Here is a 21,728-nt window from a genome sequence, read left to right as displayed (position 1 = left end):
TAAAAGCATGCGGGAGTAGTATATCCTGTGTAATATTTTTAATTGCACTAGTTTGAGCCGTGATGGTATGGATGTCTCTCTGGCCGATGCTAGGGCATGTAACCAATCTTCATCGTCAATGTCTCCTAGTTCCACCTCCCACCTGCTACGGAGAACCATCGTGGGGTCTGGGAGATTGTTGATTAGTTTTCGGTATGTGAGCGAGATTGCTTTCTTTTCTAGGCAGTCAGTGAGGAGTCTGTCCTCTAGGGGAGAGGATTCTGCGGGTGTTGTGCCTGGCGGAATGGCTCCCTGTAAAAGTTTTAATGTTTTACTATTAATATCTAACACATTTTTGGTATACTGTCCCGGTGACTCCCAGTTGTTTATTTCCTTTGAGATTCTTTTACTTCTCTGGTTTCCTGATCACTGTGGTTTGGCATTTGTTGAGATCTCTGATCCGAGCCGATGCAGGTAGTTTAGAGATGGTCACTCCTAGAAGTAGGTTTGAGCCTTTTGGTTGTTCAGTGCATTTTAACAACCGTGCCTTCCTGTGAGTTGATAGTTTTGTGATTTCAAAATACGAACTTACAATGACAGCCTTCCACGTTCATGGTTCTTGATGGTCCATTGGACTGTGGCTTTATTTCCAAAGTCGTATTTTGGGAGCAGGACCATCACGAGGGTCTTGAGTTGCACAGAATTTGTCGGTGATTGATGAGGGATGCAAGTCAAAGACTTGGTACTGCTTGGTACACTTTCATTATTTAAGGATTCTGAGGTGGATGAGGACTGTGGTGATAGTGCACATATTATTTACAGTAATCTTCATGGCAGGGAGCCCTGCTGTACCTGGTTGCATGTACCAGGTTCCCTCCCATCATAATGAGCAGTCCTCCTTTAGTACTGCCAGGTATTATGTAGAATGCGTCAGGTGAGGGCCCAGGAGTTATGTCGTCTTTGCAGTAGAAAAGGGTAAATACTTTTAGTAAATTTAAGGAGCAGTTATGATGGGTGGTTTCTTGGACATGACTTCCTAAGAACGTGACTAGGGCTCAGTACAATCAATAGTAATACTAAATAATAAAAGGATTAAGCAGCACCCCACTCCTGTAGGGTGCAAGTGATGAGATTTGTCTTAGCAACTGCTGTTTGAGCCAGTACTTTTTCTTCAGATGGATTCTTTTTTACCTGGCGCCACAAATGACTACTGTCTCGCCCACCTCCTCCTCATATAATTCTACTTCTTAATGCTATCCAATTGGCAAAAGGAACAAGTGTCCTAGCCAATGGACCGATGGTTACACAGGAGAAACATCTTTGAATAAGTAACCTATTTTGAAATTCGGAAGACCTTCCCTGCGAAATTACCAGTAAAGTCGCACCATACACAAAACGTAGAAGGCGGCAAGCAAGTTATGCATTTATTCCTTTAATGCTGGGGGATGTGAAGTGATCGAACAGTCTTGGAAAAACTGAACTCAGCAGGCAGGGTAGTAGTCTCCATGCAGCTTCAGTATTAAAATATTCCAAGTACAGTTTCCACAGCCAGCCATATGTGGTTACCAAATGAGCTCACACATGTAAACTCTAAATAAGGGAATAAAAGAGAACTGGAATCTTCAAGCACCAGAGACCCATGCAAGCAGACTAACCCCTGCAGAAAAAACAGCAACAGGGTGATAAAACAAAAAGTACATCTACAAAAAATTATTAAAACGGGTCTTTATTTTTCATACATGAAAAGGCAAATGAGACTGCACAAGTACACACTGTATTTTGGATCTGTGACAAACTGTAGCTTTGCTCGAGGACTCAAACACTGCTTCGTCTATTCTTGAGCGTGTTGTTTAAACAAATACATACTCCAAGTCAATCTGACTATATATGGAATTTTCAGCCGCATTCTGAGCCGTGGTACTGACTAAAAAAGTCCTTCTAAAATAAACTTTTAGTAGCAAAAGTTAAGTAGCCTGTGTGCCCCACCACTTCCTTGAGGGGCACTCCACTTTTAAACTTAGCGACGGCCTGCGGGGGATTGCTGCACACAGAACCATGACTCGGTGTGCTGGTGCTGTCCCCCGAGCTGGACTGATCGTCACTTCCTTTGCCCAGGTCTGCAGTCGGCAGACTAATTGTCCTAACATCATAAACCCGCAGCAGTATTTCCAGTGTGTTTATCTCTGTGAAGCCGTGTTCTTCCATAGCCAGGCAGGTTCTCTGGACCTGTTCGATGCAGGGGGAGAAGGAGCAGATCCGCCCACCTGTAAGACATGAACAAATGGGCTTAGTGTGTAAATCAGGACTCCATCTTAGTGCATGCAGAGAGAAGAACTATCAATGATGGGCACAGTCGTTCTGATACATTTTAAAGGACAAAAATAGGATGCTAAAATAGCATATTGTATTACCTTTCAGAGTTGCATACAATCCTAGAGACGACAGACACAAAGTTTGCAGGAAAAGTTAAGTTAAGCAGAATTACCTGATCGGCCATCTTTATTACTTGGCGAGGTTGGTCCACGCCCAGGTAACAGGCACTTTACTTGCCTAACAACCCAAAAACATTTTCACTTCCTTCCCTTCTGGGTGCCCAACAAATAGGACTCCGTCGCCCACCACATACCTTAGACACTGAAATGTCAAGAGAGAATCTGTGACCAGGTACCCAGGTTCTGACTTCCTGCAAGAGGCGCCCTCCATAACAAATAGGGATGTGATGCTCCAGCTGGCCTGCCAATCAGCTGCTTTGTCTGGAGGCGGTGGGTTGGTCCTTTCCTCTGGGACGTGCCACCTTTGTGGAGGCCATACATGTGGTTCATTTGTCCCAAAATGTACCTCCTCCCTTCTCTAATCATGCTAGATGGCATGCATGGATTTCAGAGGAACAGGGATGTCGCTTGTAGATGCAAAAAAGCAATCAGTTCTTTTATACAGAGGCTGGCAGGATCTCACCGTTGCCAATAACACCTGGCTATTGCATTGATGACGCAGGCTGGTCATGTTTCCTTGCTCCAAGGATGCACTAGTGAACTCTATTGTGGTGCGTTTCACTATCACAGAGGCACTACAGGAGGAAGTTTATAGGAATCAAGGAAGTTCATATGAATCCCTTGAACTGATTTCAAGGTTTCAAGGGTCAATAAAGACATATGTCTTAGGCCATACTTGTCTAAACTTAATCTTAACGGTTTAGCTTACCGCATTTAAACAACAATCAAAAGGTAGAAATATGTAATACCAATGTACTGATTAGGGCTTTCTGGATAACAAGACCCTGCTATGTGGAAGTGGGAACAATTACATAAAAGCATGACCAGAAAAGCATGACCAGAAAAGGATTTGAAGAGGAGCTTTTAACACACAAACGGGCTTGTTTGCGGGAGGCCGAATAAGCACGCAGACAGAACCGTACTGTAACCGTCAGGTGGCAAAGAGAGCAGCGAGTGAACCTTCCTGTAGAATGAAGTATTCATTAAGCGAGCAGAAGTGTCAGAAATATCTATAGCAGCCTCGACGTCCTGGCGCCCACCCTTTTTGAACTTGGGGTCTTTTCGGGATTTAAGATTAATTATGTCAAGTTTCTAGTGTTCTCCTCTTCGAGGAGCCTCCAGGAACGGGAAATAAACTTGGATGCGTGTTCTAGGTCATGGGCTCCGAGACCTTTAAATATCTGTGCCTATAGTTTTATCATGAGCGGGTGGACCCTTCTGGAGGGGAACAAGGGAAGGACTATTAGATCCCTCTGTTTGCAGGTCTTCTTTTGGATATCCCTATCCTTGTCCGTAGCTGGCCGGTTCGCCCTGTCAAAATGGTGATGCTCCCCAGGCTACTTTATTATTTTGCCAATCTCTCAAAGCTCATTCACCTCCAAATTTTCAGTGAACAGGATTCCTTATTGACAGACCTTGTTGGGGGAAGAGCCGATGCAGAGCTGTGCTCTCCACACTAAAGTTCCAGACATCTGGAGATGGCATGGGGGCACCGGACTTCTCAAAATATTACCTTGTGGAACAGCTTCAATAGGAAGCATGTTAGGTGGCTGGGCACCACCAAGTGAAGATGAGTCCTTTTTAGATGAAGATACAGGAGGGAACCACGGGTGAGCTTTGTTCCCAGGCACCCCTAAACTAAGTCCTTGGTCGCTGCTTCTTAGCACCACCCACAATTGCCTCAAATGTGGCTTCTCCACACATGGCTGGACCAAAGTCTTACTCTCTGGTATTGCTGTTTTAAGGGATCCCAATAGGTGGCAAGGCATTCAGACCAAGGAAGTTAACTGTGTGGGAGGCAGCAGGAATCAGCACAGTTGGATATTTGTTTTCTGAAGAAGCCTTCCTTATTTTTGAAGACCTGTGTAATCAGACCAGCTTTCACAAGGGTAATCTCTTTGTCTATGAGACCATTAAAAGAGCACCATCCACACAATGATACACTAGGGATTCAGTACCGGACACTAAGACAATTCTACACACAATGCACATTGGCCATGGCAGGCGATTAAATACATGGCTTTATCAATCATGCAAACCAGACATATTCAGAGTCCTATGGCAGCTAAGAAACCCGTGGGAGGAGACATTCAGCAATTCAAAATAGTTACATGTCCTGGAATATTACTGAAAAGAAACCATTAATGCCAGCTTTAAAATCCACCAATTTTATAAACTCCATAAAACATATCTACCAATAATAGACTGCATTTACGAGGGCTAGAGGAAGCTTGGTCAGAGATGGCAGGCCTCCCTGGTGGATATGTTCCTCATGTTATCGATGTGTCCTGTCCTAGGTCCTTTTTGGGGAGAGGTGTTAGCTGACTGAGAGGGCTACAGAGAAATATGATTTTTCAACAGCAATTAGTTGCCTATTGGGGCTCTTCCCCAGACCTCAAAACAAAAAAGCAACCACCAGATTCATAGACGTTGCCCTAATACTAGTCAAATGGCTGATCGCAATGAGATTGAAGTACCTCACTTATCCTGAGGTCACACACTGTAAACAAACCTTAGCAAAATACTGGGTTGCAGTACTCTATGATTTTACTGAACACTCTAAAGAAGATGGTAGGCCACCATAAAGGAGCAAACTATTTCATTAACTTACTTAATGACATGCACACGACTTGAGCGTCCCCCCACCTGTCCCATGGGTTTTACAAAGAGTCACCCGATCCCCCCAACACATCAATATGATGCCCTTGAGTCGACCTCCAGACAGCCTATACAATACAGGTCTTGAAAGTTTACCTTCCTGTCTTATGGGCCTCCTTACCTCCTCATCACTAGGATCATGGTGCCATTCCGGGGGCGGCGGGAATAGAACTTTTAGTTAGCACCAGGATAGTGCACTTTACAAATACAGATATCATAGCATAAGAGAATAGTTTTCCTATCTTGCCTTGGGCCCTGGCATCTTAGTGGGAACTGCCCATATTCGAGACCCTTCCCCAACACTTAAGGAGTATACCCCTGAAACAGCCTGTGTTAACTATGATGTTTGATAAATTACTCTGCATAAGAGTATTGATATATTTGTTATGCTCAGTTTAAGATAAAACAATAAAATACATGTGTAAAAAAAAGCAGGTAAAGTTGTTTCTTCAAGAGAGCCATGATTGGCACCAATCCTTCCTCCATTTCAAATTAGATTTCGTCAACAAAGAGTATAAATATTAAGTGGTCATAAAACTTGCATCACTACAACCACACTTGTTTCCTTCTCTCTGGCAGACCAGCCCTCTATGTTTGTCAGCTAGTGTGCCGACTTAATTTGTGTAGGAATATATGTGCAGCTGTATACTTGTCTGTGTGTGTTACCACAAGTTCATTTCGTCCTTGGTTTGCATGGGTACATACTCCTTTGTCTACTGGTATGTGTGAATGAGTGACTGCAAGCATGTTTATGTGCACATGAACATATTCTGGGATTTTGCTTTGTCTTCCTATTTGCATGTATGCATCATCTATGTTTGTGTGGTGTTTGAGGTGAACACCTTGCTCCAAAGCCATCATGGACATGGTTCCCAGGCATGGGCATAACTGCCAAACTTTCAGATTGCTTATGTGTGACATTTTCGTAATTTGAATGTAATTATGAGTTACATTCAATGACTATCAGTGACCCTTTCTCAAGCAAAATCAAGCAATGAAGACGAGGGAAACATATATAAATATCAGAAAATACACCCACTTGAGCAGAGAGAAATTCTAAGAATAGCTTAAAACAGCTGAAAAGCACCAACAATGGAAGGGCACTAGTGTCCTTGTAACCTGATCCTACTGTTAAACAAATGTGCAAGCATGATATCAAACATTAGCCGCCAGTCTGTGTGCCAGTCGCTCACCTGAGCCGTACTGGACGCCATGGGAGTGCAGCCACCCTCTGTGCGGTGTTCAGCAGCTTGATGACTGACCCATAAAAATCAGATGCGCAGATGGGGCTCACTCAAAGGAGCAGCACGCTGAGAGCTCTGAAGGAAGATTCAATGTCGCAGCCAATCAGACTGTGCATGGTGGAAACGGAAGAAGACTTGTAGCACACTTCCCTCAGCAAGAACCAAGTACAGGACACCTCCAGTAACTGGGAGGGGTATCTGGGAGCAAATCGGAGCCCGCTCTGCTGTCCACAGAGTAGTCTCATTTGTCAATTCAGCAAGCGGACGAATCTTGGGACACAAACGTTAACCCCTTTGACGCTCATTACGAGCTCATCTCGTCATGAGGCACAGTGGAGTTGTGCTCACGACGATCTGAGCTCATCATAACTGCTGCAGAACGCCCACGCGGGGCTAATTCCCCTCCTGTGTGGGCGTTGTACGGGAGTGGGCGGAGTCGTGACAAGCTCAGCTCGTCATGAGCACAGCTCCACTGTGCAGCATGACGAGCTGAGCTCGTCACGATCAATGCGGCGCCGCGCACGCCCACCCTTCCCCCGCACCGCGGGGGAATTAGCCCCACGTGGAAGGGGTTAAAAAGACAGGAGGAGCAGTCTGTCACTCAAACACATACTTTGACAGCAACACCGGTTCGGCGGTCTGAAAGTACAAATAGTATACATCATGTGGCCGTGTGGCACAACATGGAGCAAGAAGTGGCAGGTGGCGCTGCCAAACATTTTCAGTCAGTGGTGCTAGTGGAGCAGCACTCCGGCTTGACAGCTGAAGAGGCGCTATAAATGTGTGACTTTGCATTTCAGTGCTGTGATGCGGACCACCACGCTGATATGAGTTTGTCTAGCACCGTGGTACTTGGAAGGGCTGCAAGCGTTTTTACTATACAAATCACTGCTATCAGGTGTGAAGTCTAATTCTTTCAATGGAAGCAAACATGACTGTAATGTCTAGAATGCATTAGGCTGTCAACAGTGCTTGTGATTAAACAGAATGAGGTGATATTGAGTCTGCTTGTATTAATGAACTATACAAAAGTAAAATCTATTGCATTTGCCATTGCTTATTTAAACATAGAAAAAGGGAAACATACTGCATGCTAAAATGCCTCTATATACTGGTTTTCTATGTTTTAGCATACGATTCTATTTTTGCTGAAAGTAAATATTTTCCAGTAGAACAAAATTATTTATAGACCTTTTAAACGGAGCTGGATTCATGTTTTGTCAACAACAATGTAATGGCATGACTGACTGATAACCACTAGGAATCTACTACAGCACTGCCACGGGGTATCACATTTTACAACGAATTTTCTCCAACACAGAACATCAATATTTGTTCACGTCCAGACTTGTCCAAATTAAGCAAGGAAGGTCTTACAACTCCACGTGCCTGCCCTTGCCAAACAGGCAGATGAATGGCACACGTCGTGACTGAGTTAACCGTATAAGGCAATTCCGAGTCATCGTGGTTTCAAATCTCGAGCTCTTTCAACCGAGCACACACAAAAAGGAATGGATGGATTTCTCTAATAGAAACAAAACTATTCACGCCTTCCGAGCAATGTGTGTGGAGCCTAGGATCCAAGTGACAGTCAAACATTATTCGTGGCTCACGAGCCGAAAGTGAACTGAATATTCTGTAGGGTTTTTCTCGCCTCTTCATAAAAAAGAACAGTAAACTGACGTTCTAGTAATGTTCGTTTCTGTTCGGGTTCATTGCTAGCTTGTGAAAAATGTCACCTGTGTGATCAGCAGTACAAGACTGACGCAATCATTAATTAACTCCACCTTGCATAAGCCAACGGGGAATTTGCAGGGCCGGTTACAAAAATAGAATACACACAGCCTGGCAATGCTGGCAGAAAACAGACTGCATGGGTAAAGCAAGGCGGCCCTTAGTCCATAGAAGGATTCCCTTCCACTTCCACATGGAGCAATGTTTCCAGACCAAGACAATCTCATGCTGGTGATGCTGAAAGTAGAATATTATTACACAAATATAACATTCAAAAAACGTTTTCTTGATGAATATGCCTATTCTGTATATGCAGTATAGGTTGTATCTGGATACTTTCCATGTTTAGGATGTATGGGTATGTGAAAATATGCACGTCTTGTGAGGCTCAATATTCTTTCTTCATAATAAGTTGTAACAATTCTTGAAAGGTTGGCATTCTAAACAACTGCTTTCTCAGGAAAGCTTTCAGCGGTCTGTTACAGAATGGGTCTCCAGTCTTTCAATGGCTTGTTCTTTATGAGCAAGAACCTGAAGTAAACTCCCAATGTGATGTCTTTTTGTATTGCAACTTGCTTGATTGCTCCTTTGAATAGGATTTTGAAAATCTTTGCCTTCCAGAAATGTAGATGCCTGTGCATGGTCCCGATTGATGATGTTTTGGGAGGGTATTGGATGAATTCCAATGCATATAAGAATTACATTAGAACTAAAACCCACCTGTCCTTGGTAATCTTAAACCACTGTTTGTAAAAGGCAGATATTTTGCGCCAACCAGGTCTGATGTGTACCCAGGGGAATGCAGTAGCCAGTAGTTCACAAGTGACCTTTGTTTGTACCTGATGCATTGCTTGGCATCCCCTTTTGCTTTTGGAGGGTGCTCTTGTTAAGGTTTGCGTTGACAGTGCTCTGTAAGCTGTCTGCCGAGTTTCCATTTAGTATTGTCTAAATTGCAGTTGAGTCTGATAGGTGAAATATCTATAACGCTGGTAAGATCCTTGATAGGGTAAAGATCTGCCTCTGTCTCCATGAATTTGCTGAGCACAACGCTGTTGCAAAGCTCCTAAAGATCTGGTAGTAAAAATGTAAGCTTGGATACTCTAACGCGCATTATCAATGTGTTTGCCACACAACGAGTCCCCTTTAAAGGGCATGACAAGGATCCTTTTCTGTATTGCTGGTCAAAAGAAAGTTGCCTGTAGTCAACCCTGCCTCCTACGAACTTCTGCTCCAGCCAACTGATGACATTCTGAACTTGCAATATCCATTGCTGAATCAATGAGTGCAGTTAATTGACATTACCTCTGGCTTTATACCATCTGGCAAGAATTCCAGGCACAGGATGATGTCAGACTACAATAGGTCTGTTGTAGAGACCTAAAAAGGCCATTTTGTTAGCCGCTCTAATAGACCTTGCTGCCACTTTGACACACTCTATCTGAAGGCATCCATCCTACAGCCTTCTCTATCTGGGGGAGCCATGCTCTGTGTGCCATGGTTTATCGACCTTCATTGTGCTACAGCTGCATGACTACCGAGCTTGCTTTTGGATGACCCATAAGACCCATTGGTGTGCCTTATGGCACCCTATATTTGTTGTCCAGTCTCTGTATGAGTAAGGCTACCATTGCTCAAATCTGTCCTTGAAAATGTTGATCTACAACAGGACTTGCTGTGATACTCTTCTAGATGGCTTTCTAAAGTCGTATAAAAAGCAATCAATTTCTTTGGATGTCATTGGGAGGTTGACTCTTTTGATACCCGCGCAACAATGGATGAAACCTGGTGGCGAGTCTATCGATGAGGTGTTGGTGGTTCAGCTGTTGGCAACACATAATTGTATACTTCATTACCACTTGCCCTTGAGGGGACTGGCAGTACCGCTTTTTCAACTTTTGAATACTGGTTGTCATTCAAGCTGTGGACCTGTATTATAATATAGCAGAGAAATGCTGGAGCAGACAAGCAGGATGGAGAGGTACTGGTATGGTAGGTTACAGCTGGAGCAGAAGCTACAGGATCCCATTAATACTGTTTTGGTGCTTCCTGGATGTTGATAAGCTGGGTATGCTGAGTACATTATGGTTGTTAATGTAGTTTGAATGGAAAATGAGCATAATTAGCCTTCATCATAAGCCTGAGGTTCTTGACTGGATCTGCAAGCACCTGAATCATGGTTAGTTCATGGGATTGTTCGTATTACACTGCATATGGATGGTAAATACGATCATAATAGGGACGTTTTTCAGGCCAGTCTAGTCACAGTTATTGGGTAGTTTGGATGAAAAGAATAAGCTTGTTCCACAACATGGTGAAAGGCTTTGCTCTTCCTATGTGTCCTGATATTTTATCTTTACTTGTTCAGGACTGAAAGTTGCGCCACAGGGATCATCCAGATATCGCTCCTACTCCTCTCCAGCCTCAGTTTTCAGAAGTCCTGATGATGGCAGTGTAGGTATTTTACTGGGTGATGTAAGCTTTGGCAAGATGCCTAATGAGTGCGGTTTTCTCTTGAGTTTCTCATTGATGGGAATGGTGAGGACAGTCAGGTGTCTCCAATCAGTGGATCACAAGCTCCCAGACACCTTCAGAGTAGCTTGCAGCCTTGAGTTAATTTTTAAATAAGCAAAGGGTCACATTTTTTTTTAAGTTGAGGAAATGCTGTGTTAATTTTACATTATTATCATCATACTGCAGATAGCTGGGCCTGATAATGAGCAGTGCTCAGTCGGATTTATGCACCAGGCTGGGGCACAGAGGTGAATAACTCAAGCTCTGAGGTATTCAACTCTTAAATAAAAGTCCTTGTCATCTCGATATTGAAGCTGAGAATAAAATGATGCTTCTGAATGCTGTGAAAGGAGTAGAAAATAAAATGAAGTTACCTTAATGATTGCGTTAACTTTATTTAAATGTTCTCTCATTTCAAAGGTGTTGCATTTACAGACAGCAGTCCTCTTGCTCCCAGTGACCAGTAGACACTGTGCAATACTTATAAATGAAAAAGTCATTTTTTTAAATGGCAGGAATTTAAAGTGAAGAAAAATATGTTTATGAAACATTAAGGTCATAAGGCTTGTCTCGACTGTCAATTAAACCATTTATGACTGTCAATTAAACCATTTATGTTTTAATGTTTTGTAAAGCTTGTTTCTTCACTTTAAATTCCTCCGATTTAAAGAAATTGCTTTTTCGTTATATTTATGGCACAGTGTCTACAGGTCACCAGGAGCAATAGGCCTGGTGTTTGTAAATGTGACACTTGGAAATGTGAGAACATGTAAAGGATGAGTTTTATGGAATCCATATAAACAAAGTTAACCCTTCAGTTTAATTTTCTCCCATTTCCAATGGTTGCGTTTACACAGCAGGCATCTTGCTCCCAGTGGCTGGTAGACACAGTGCCATATTTATAACTGAAAAACACAGCCACTATTTTAAGTAGAAACAATTTTGAGGGAAGAAAAATGTCCCATATTATGAGCATTTTACATACCTTTTTTCTGCACTTTAAATTTCTTCCATTTAAAAACTGGTGTATGCTTGTGTTATACATGTAACAGTGCCACATATGGTGAAAGGTGTGTCCTATGCCACAAGTACATCTGACACAGGCTCTCAGTCACCCCTACACATGTATCTCATTTATAGGCACACATATTCATATATCCCTGAAGACCACACTCTCACTGTCACACATGGCAGCCCTGTCATAGTCTCCCTCCTCAAAGTATTTTGTTCAAACCATAGCATCTAGCTCTCTGGGCATTATACTTGAAGTCAATGAAGCTGGGTGTGGGGGTGTCTGATAACAATGCTCAAGTTGTGTAACCTTCAGTTGCTCACGATGGTTTTCAGATATCAGAAGTAGCTCTCACTACAGAAAAGGTTGGAGGCCAATGGCATAGACGGTTGTAACAATGATGACTTTGTTAACCAAGTGGGGGAGGGTAGTTTGGTTCAGTCGTCAACTGCATTAAGAGGGACTTTGTTGACTGAGTGGTATCTGAATGTGTTGCTAACGAGTCAGTCTTTGATAAGGATGCCGAGAAACACGGTCTTACAGATTTTTCCAAAGGTTTTGATACTAAGTTTTTGCTCAGGCTCTTTTAAAGACGCAGCAGTATCGTTGATCATTATTATTTTGCTTATTTTGTTGACTTTTGGCAAAGCTGCACATCTTCTTTCCGATGCCGTACATCTTGGACAAAAGGCACTGGCTAAAGCCCATAGGTCTCAAAGGTGAGACCTAATGGATTTGTCAATGCTTGTTCTTCTTTAAAGGTGTACATAATGAGCCTGATTTATCCTCTCAGGAAGAGGGTTTCAGATGGCTTGGAGTTTTACAGCCACTTCAAAAGTCTTCCCTCACTGACATTATGGGTCTTGGGTGAAAATATGCACAGATGTTGCAGTCCTTTTAAATATAGTCTGGGTAAAGGCAATAAAGCAGGGGTCTCCAACCTTCTGGTACTAACTATGCATTGGCTAAACTAGTTTACTCTTTTGTATTTAGCCAGGCATACCTGTTCATAACTATCTTCAACAGTAGACAAGCGATTTTTCGTATTAATGCACCCTATCTCCTGCTCTTTGGACCAACATCCTCTTCCACTGTTCATTGTGTGAAATGGAATCTTCACATATGCACCCATAACTCCACACAACTGAGTTAAGGCATAGCTCGAAAATGCACCAAAGGGTTTGGAATAATTAGGGAATCAGGTAGGTTTGTACCCTAGCCTAAAAAGAATTCCACCGAATGAAGAGGTCCGACGCCAGAGAGCAATCCGCAGTTAGATATAGTATTCACCAGAAAAAAGTATAACTTATTATTCTGATGGATACTACTAATTGCAGATTCCTCTAGACTCTAGAACAGACACCTTCTAAAGGTGGAGGGTCTGTTGAGTGGATTCAAATCAAAAGGTCCTGCAGACCTACGCAAGTGAATTGTTTTTATCACTGAAGGTGGCTGTGAAGGCAGTGGTGCCTCATGGACATAGACTTTGATGCCTGCATCATGCTCTGGCAGTTGTCAAGTCCAGGCACTTTTCACATCAATACTGTTGTAGCAGCCTTGGTTCTAGCAGAAAGTCCTCTCAAACCCACAGGGAGCTGCTTTTTGGCCAGTTCATAAGATATCTTAATGCAGAGCACTATTCACATCAACAAGATTCTCTTTTGCATAGCCTTACCTTTCTTCATTCAAGAAAATCCCACAAAATGTTGTTTGTCCAATTGAGGGTTCTAGGTATGATCGATATAAATTCATAATGTTTTTGGGGTCCAACCAATCAAAGGGTGAGAGGGAGCAAAGAATGCTGGTACAGTGATTGTTTACTTAATGTGGAATTGAATCACAACATTCAACAAAAAGGTCACCCAAGTCTTCAACACTAATTTGCCTGGAAAGATACTGATGCTGCACAGTTATATTGAAAGTACCTGCAGTTCACTCATACGACAAGCTGAGGGGGACAGTTTTCAGGGTAAACAGACACTGGGAGCAACTATGCATAGGCTTGTATGGTGTCCACATGAGAAATGGTAAGACCAAGTTAAAGTCCCACTGAGGCATTACAAATGTTTTTGGGAGGAAACGTGTGTCAAATGTAATAAACTGCTTCGCAACAGGTGATTTAAATAAGGAAAGCTGGTACGGCAAACGCAGAAAGGTGGAAAGTGCTGACAAATAATATTTGAGAGTATCCACTGAGAGGGCTTGCTGGGCTAAAGAAAGAACAAGCAACAGAATACCCAAAAGCTCAGCCTGTAAGAGGTCAGTGTTTCCGGCATCAACCGAAGAAACAAACTTGTTCCAGTGCCCAGCATAGGTGGATTTCATGGAAGGGCATCTGGAGAAAGGGTGGCATTTACCACCTAACATGGCAACTCAAACGTAGATAATTGCTGCAGCAGGAAGTTGTATGTTGCAGAGGTTCAGATAAAGGACCTGTTGCTCAAACAGAAGTCCTCCCATAGTGGTACCCAGATTGGAGGACAGAGGCTCATGATCAGAATTTTTGGGTACCACTATCTCCTGGCCCAATCTGAGGCAATTAGGATGATGTGAGCCCACTTGTTCAAGATATTCAGAACACAGAGCAGGAGAGGTAGTGGCAGTGGAAATGTACCGGAGTTGGTTGTTGTATTCCAGCCGTTATGCATCACCTAATGACTGCTCTTAAGTAAACTCCAATGTGCAAAATGATTGACACTGCACGTTCTTGAAAATGGTGAAAAGACCTATCCAGAACTCTACTTCATGATAGAATACGCCCTGCACCACGGGATGCCGATGCCCCTCATCTCTTAAGCTGCCAGGGGACATCTGTTCAATTTGCCAGCTCTGGCATTCAAGAGCCCTACTAGGTGGTTGGCTACTAGAAAGATCTCATGCTGCTCCAGCAGTCTCCAGAGACGTAAAGCCTTTTGGCATCGAGCCCAGGACCTCACTTCTTCCTGCTTGTTACAGCAAGTACCACGTGGAGTTGGGGTTGTCTTTAATAACCCACACTGGCCTGTTTGCATAACTCCACCTCAACAAAGAGAACAATCCATTGGATAGGCTGCCCGAGAACACATTGAACAACTTTTAAAGAGAACAGACAGGAGCTGATCAACTGTCAACACCTCTGGCAGGGTACTGGAAAGCACAACTACAGAATGCAGACTCCCACAGTGCCTGTTGTCCTCCAAGCATTGCTTTAAAGGCAAAGGCTGATGAAAAATGTAAGGGTATAGAAAAACCTTGTGCAGAGCAAGACCAAGAGAAAACAAATAACTGCCTATTTAAGATGTAGAGAAACAGATTAAGAGACACGCTGGGTCCTGGCATCAAACTTAACGTTTTGGACAAAATATTCAGTGCAGTCATTTGGTGACTTGGGAGAGAAAGGTAGCTGTAGAAAATGTGAACTACATTCATTGCTTGGTATCCTCATTGGAGTACCTCCGACTTCTTTCACTTAAGGCAACATTTACTCGTGTAGGTGTTTTGTGCAGTGTAAAATTAACATATCTGAGGGTGATAGTGAGAGGCGTAGTGTTCAGTGGCTGTTGGGTGTCTACCAAGGGGATTTAAGTGCTGAGCAGTGATTTAAACGCTCCAAGATGTTCTTTAAGTGCTTTAGTACAAAATCGGGTCATTGAGAGATAGGGTTAAATAATCTGGGTTTGAGCTTAAAGGCAGAAGGAGTCAGGCACTCCTCAACGTTAAACAATATTATACTATGGTGACAAAATTGACAGTTTTTAGGTCCATGAGGAAGCCATGGAAACACAGTTTGGAACAGCTTTAGCTATGACCCAGCTGCAATGGTGTAGTGTGGCAATGTAAGAATCCTCCTGGAAGAACAATTTTCCACATGACATACACCTGATAATAAATGCTTGCAGCATGACCAGACAAAGGTAACATAATTATGACTGTTGTACATTTCACTTCTGTCCATAAGTCTTAACAGTTCCACTGGAATGTGACCTCTAGAAGCAAATATACACATTTATTCAACCATTGTGTTTTAGATGCAACGGCTCCCTCCAACCAATTGTTCTTCCAGTGACAGTTTACATTGTTTTCAACTCAAGGCTATTCTTACAAGAGTAAACCGCCATTTCAATCCCTTAGACATCTAACTTCCATGGCAACACCTGACCTCCAGCCAGCAAGCAAACACGTCCTAAACAAAAGAGTCTTCAGATTCTCAACATGTTTCCAGTGACAACATCAGTGACACAAAGGAACTCACGCCACTCGTCACTCACCTGCTTGCCTCCTCACAACATTCGAGATTCTAAATGCAGCACGTAAATACTGTGGTTGAATTATGTGGTTAGTGTTGTAGAACATGGTTAGAGAAAGAGATGGCTGGCTAGTCTCCTCCGCACTACAGCCGCACTCTTCCTTCACTTTACCAAGATACACAATAGAACATAATAGCACTTTTATGGATTAAGGATAGATTTGGCATACAGTTATAAACGAACTTTGGGATTTCTCTCTTAAACGGACAACCGAACCATAGGTGTCTGGTACGGCCTACACTTAACTAGCTTACTCCTCTGTATCTAGCCAGAAGTACCGATTCATAACTATCCTCACCAGTAGAGAAGCCGCTATTAATAAAGATTCACCCTATCTCCTGCTCTTTGGATTGACGTCCCTCTTCTACCTCCATTCAAGTAAAATATGGCATGCCTGGAAACAGCATCAAAGGATTTGGAATAAATAAGCGAGGGATGAGGCTTGTACCCTAGCCCAACCCCATTAAACATCTTAATAAGGACTTAGTTGCAAACCTCGTCCCAATTACCAGTAATGTTCTCTTTTTTATTGGTAGCCCAATAATGTGTCTTCTGAATGCCACAACACTGTTATAATTTACTGGAAAAGCTCTTTATAGTTGTTAGACTCTTTCGGGGGTTGGCAAAGCAAGAACGAAAACTATATTTGAAAAAATGTAAAGTCAATATTGGGAAAGCTGTATAGCGCTAAATTGTCCTTCAAATTACTTCATTCCAGTTATCATTTGTAAAAGGAATGGTGTTTTTATTTATCCATGGCAACTGTTTGTTTACATGGATTGTAGTTGTAAACATATTAAGATTTTAGGAAACAATTACAAAGAAACTTTATTGAACTTCAATGTTATGCTTTATATTGTCATCCACTCTGCAGGCATGCGCCTCTACCTCTTCAAACAAATTACAAAGTTCTCCAGTTCCCTAAGGAAACCACAACTTCTCCAGCAAGCTGGGCAACCACATTAGATCCTGTGTTCTTTTGTGGCACATCTTCCCTAGGTATCCACCCACCAGCCAGAATCCATTGGAGAAAGATCATATCATTCAAGACTGTCAGTTCACATTCAAACAGCTCTCCTCAATCTCATTCGAAACGCTGGATGATCGAACACACCTAATCTATCTCTTTAAGGTAAGAGGTATATATCCTGCTCCTAGTGACAAAGGTGACTGGTCAAGGTCATTTTCAATAAGCCTCACGTCATTTAAGAACTATCTTCTACCCAATTTTATTCAGAAGCTGTAGAATAAATGCACTTCCACACGTCTACTCTTGGCATTCATAATTGTGCAGGGCCAAAGGGGATCCCATAATAGGGTAATCAAGTAGTTTGTGAATGCAGATCAGTGCTTAACAACTGGAACCTATATGCCGATCCAAATGTATCTCAAAACACAGTTCAGATTATGATTTAATGATTATGACCAAGTGCTCAAGCCAAATGGTAGACTGGCAAAGTTGATACTTCATTATTTTTTTCAAATGTTTCAAATGAAAGTTAACATGCTGCAGTATCCAGCACAATTGCGGTTTGTTTTTTTCAAAGGTTCAACCACCCACTGAAGCACGAGTGTTGGAATGGGAATGTCCACCACATGGTGAACTGGCGAGTACCCCTGAATGTGTACTTCACCAGATGTCAATCTGGTATCCTCATCTATCGTGATATTTTGGCCCTGGCATCATGCTAATTTGCGCAACAAGTGATGATTTGCCTAGATCACTAATGTAGAACATATTCTGTAAAAGAGCAGATGTATTTGGAGGCATTTCTCTTTGTGAGTCGTGCCCTTTAGCCCCACTCTTGCCATCGTTGGGAGAGGTGAAGGCCCGGCGGTCTAGCTAGCTGGAGGCACTGGGCTTTCTGCAGAACTTGGCCACATGTTACTGTAGAAACAGATACAACAAGAATTGGCAATGCCAATAGGTATGGCTTTAAAGGAGGAATGTTATATGGTAATGTGAAGCATTACAAGTAAATAGCATGGGAGTACATATGTATTTGTGTAGAAGCAAAGAACTGTAGAATAATATTGTGTAGGTAAAAAGGTTATGTGCCAGTAGCACTGTCAAGTCATACCCAAAACATCCATGACTGCCTTTCTCCAATCTGTGCTGCTGCCAGAGAAAAACAACATTAATTATTTAGTTAGCTAAGACACTTTAATAGCATTCCAATGTCATGTGTGTGCCCCTAAAATTTCAGCTTAGGCAGCTGGATAAATAAATAAAATGGTCACAGCTGTGTGGAGGGCAAGCATTGTTTTGTGGAAGCACACAAGTGCTACCCAATTAAAATATGTACTCCAGGCTTCCAACAGGAGGAAGGAGCCAAAGCCCCTCTCTTGTGATTCTCAAATAATTGTTTGGTGCAAGCTGCACTGTCAAGCCAGATCGTATTCACCTTCCCAGACAGTGGAAGTGTAGGGCATGCTTTCCAGTGGCGTATGGTTGGTGATTAGACGCTGGAGTGAGACGGAATAGAGAGAGAGCTCCCCTTGGAAATTCAATTAGGCCTTTCTTAAGGAGGGGCTGCTAATTACTTGCTCTTCCTCAGTACTTCCAGTTTAGCAAAAGGGAAGTGTGAAGAGTAGAACTATAGTTGCTGCTGCTCAGGTGATGAAGTTTCTAATCAGGGTCTTTCCTTTGAGTGTCTGATTACTGCCACAAGAAAGCTGAATGACAGCCAGATGCAAGATCTCACACTTCATTGTTCTATGTTGTGGGTGCTCCAGATTAGATACAGTCCCAGTGCTAGAAACCCAGAGAAGCATTAATTTAAACAAATCCACAAAACAGAATCTGGTCTTCACTCATCCCACCCTGATCATGAGAAGGAAAGAGGAGGCACATCTCCAACATAAACATTTAAAGTACAGTACTATTTGGCATTTTCTTTTCATTGGATTTTATGGGGAAATGAAACCCTAGTTATTTTAATACTATCCACACACAGATCATGGTGGTGTATGTGCACAGTGGTGTTCTCATGGCTTACAGTGACATTGCAACACATGCAAATAATGCTATTCCGCCCTACAGGTTTGCACACTGTCACAAAAGACTCCACAGTATTCCTAAAAACCTGCATGAAAAATGACTGACTTAAAACTTCCAACTCTTGATTCTCTTTTTTCGTTCTAATAAAGTGCTCCTTCATCTCCATCCTCTGCATGCCTCGCTCTTAAAGTACATCCTACTCTGTCACATGCATGTTTGACTGAACCTGTACTATTGTATCTGCAAATTGCCTACACCTTATTCCAAATATCACAACTTATCCTTTAGTAGTCATACCCTGCACCCTAACAATACCTACTCTCCTGTAGCTCATTTATTAATACCACTATCAATCCTTCTCTCCCACTAAAGATCCCACCTACTTCCTACTAAAGTAATCTACCACATAGAAACTGGAGTAAAGGCGTGGAAAAGTTCCTGTAGAGCACAAGACTTATCCCAATAACCAATAATAAGGTCAGGGGTAGTGTGTGTTATATAATATAACCATATTATATTACCTAATCCACACTAAACTAACCACCATAACACTCAACAGCCAGACAGTCAGTTGTAGTACATACAGGCGGCTTTATTATTCCCTTTTAGTGCCAGACACTCTTACGCTCACATAAGACAAAACTGCTAATGGTCATATCAATCAGTAGTAAAGCAGTCTATAACAATTAACCACCCATCACAAAATGAACAGGCAGAGAATAACTGAAGAGATCTGTCATATACCGCTGGCCAATGGAGGACTCCAATATAGTCCAAAACTGCAGGCTCCAACTAGCAACATTCTGTGGCTACTTCTTGCAATCCCACAATGACAATCAGATTTAGGATGATAGTAATAAAGTCCAGCCCAGCAGATCGCTCCACTACTTCCCCCTTTAACATATGACTGCTCAGGACTATAAACTTTAAACACAACATCTCTGAATGGACAACTCGGTACAGTGACCAGCGAAGAGGACTATGAACATAAATGTCAAAAAGAAACCTGGAGAGCTGATCAAAGATGCTAGTTTACTTAAAACCATAAATTACCATACTTCTTCATCCATCACACTGCTAACCGCTGCGTCCTATAACACGATAACTGCACCTCAGTGATCATCACAAACATGGAACCACTTCCCATATAGGATCAAAACAAACAAAGACAACACTCTTTCAACCACAAAAGAAGCAGATCAAAAGGTACACCGACTCCTGGCATAAAACTTAAGGTTTTAGGCAAAATATTCCATGCAATCATTAGGTGACTTGGAAGAGGAAGGTAGCTGTGAATCATTATCATCCTTGGTATCATCATTAGATTAACTTAGACTTCTCCCACTTAAGGATACATTTATTCATGTAGGTGTTTTGTATTGTGTAGAATTAACACACCTGAGAGTGGCAGTGAGAGTCGTAGTGGTAAGTGGCTGTTGGGTGCCTGTTGAAGGGATTTAAGTGCACTAAGCAGGGATTCAGACTCTCAGAGAAGCACTTTAGCACAATATCTGGAAACCAACCGATAGAGTAAAAAACATATGGGTTTGACTTTAAGGCCAGTAAAAGTCAGGCACTCCTCGACATAAAGCAATATTATACCATGAAGAAATAGTATCCCATGGTGACACAACTGATTGTTTTTAACAGCAATACCCATGAGAAAGCCACGGAAAAAACAGAGCTTGGAAGAGCTTTATAGGTGACCCAGCTTCAATAAAATAGTGTGAAAATGTATGAATCCTACTGAAAGAACAAATTCCAACATGACATATACTTGATAATAAATTCTTACAGCATGAACAAAGCTTTAGCGATGTAATTACATTTTTACATAATTATGACCATTTCTATTTCACTTTTGTTCATAGGTCTTAACGGTTCCACTGGAATGATTCCACGACAAGCAAATATAAAAATGTTTTGAATGAAAGAAATGCTGTACAACCCGACATATTATTTCTAAAGGCAGCGGCTCCCTCCAACTATTTGTTGTTCCTCCGATAGTTTACATTGTTTTCTACCCAAGGCTATTATTACAAGCGTGAACTGCCATGTCAAAGCTTTAGACACAGAACTCCCATGGCAACACCTCACCTCCAGCCAGCAAGCAAGTCCTGTACAGAAGAGCCTTCAGATTCTCTGAGTTCCAACATGTTTCCAATGGCAACACCAGTAATACAAATGAACTCCTGCCAGTCACCAACCTGCCTCTCCACAATACCTGCGATTCTAAAGTCAGCACTTCAATACTTTGTTTCCCTTGAATTCAGAGGTTAATGTAGAACCTGGTTGAAGAAAGAGATGGCTGGGAAGTCGCCACCCATCACTACAACCCTACTATTCCTACATGTTACTAAGAAACACCATACAACATAACTGCACTTTATAGATTACTGATAGGTTTGGTTTAGTCTTTTTAACTTAATTTGGAATTTCCCTCTTAAGAGTCTTTCAACAGAACCAAACACGTCTGGTACGGCCTACGCATAGGCTCAACCAGTTTACCGGTCGGTACCTAGCAAGGTATACCAGTTCATAACTATCTTCACCTGTAGGAAAGCCACTCCTAGTACAAAATGCACCCTATCACCTGCTCTTTGGTCAAACGTTCCTCTTCCACAGTTCACCTTGCGGAATGGATTCTTCACTCCCAAACACATAACTTCACACAAGTAAGGTATGGCATGTAAAGTATGCCATGCCTGGAAACAGCACAAAGGGGTTTGGAATAAATTAAGATGTGATCTAGGTTTGTACCCTAGCACAAAAACATTTGACAATTTAATACTGACCTAGTTGCAAACCTCA

At 42.3% G+C, this 21,728-nt stretch overlaps 1 protein-coding gene across 2 annotated transcripts in view; it reads right to left on the bottom strand.

Moving 5' to 3' along the window:
- Positions 1-1,689: 1,689 nt before the first annotated feature.
- TRMT61A (tRNA methyltransferase 61A) overlaps positions 1,690-21,728 on the bottom strand; it is a 221,810-nt gene continuing 201,771 nt past the window's right edge. For both annotated transcript variants that reach the window (XM_078662076.1, XM_078662075.1), the window contains exon 4: positions 1,690-2,243. In XM_078662076.1, the coding sequence (XP_078518202.1) occupies positions 1,918-2,243 (326 nt within the window). In that variant the 3' untranslated portion in view covers positions 1,690-1,917. The remainder of the gene's footprint in view (positions 2,244-21,728) is intronic.

This window comes from Lissotriton helveticus, chromosome 9 (genome assembly GCF_964261635.1).
Source record: "Lissotriton helveticus chromosome 9, aLisHel1.1, whole genome shotgun sequence".
NCBI classification, from domain to species: Eukaryota; Metazoa; Chordata; class Amphibia; order Caudata; family Salamandridae; genus Lissotriton; species Lissotriton helveticus.
The sequence above is the reverse complement of the archived record's forward strand: the minus strand, read 5'-3'. Positions and strand labels throughout refer to the sequence as shown.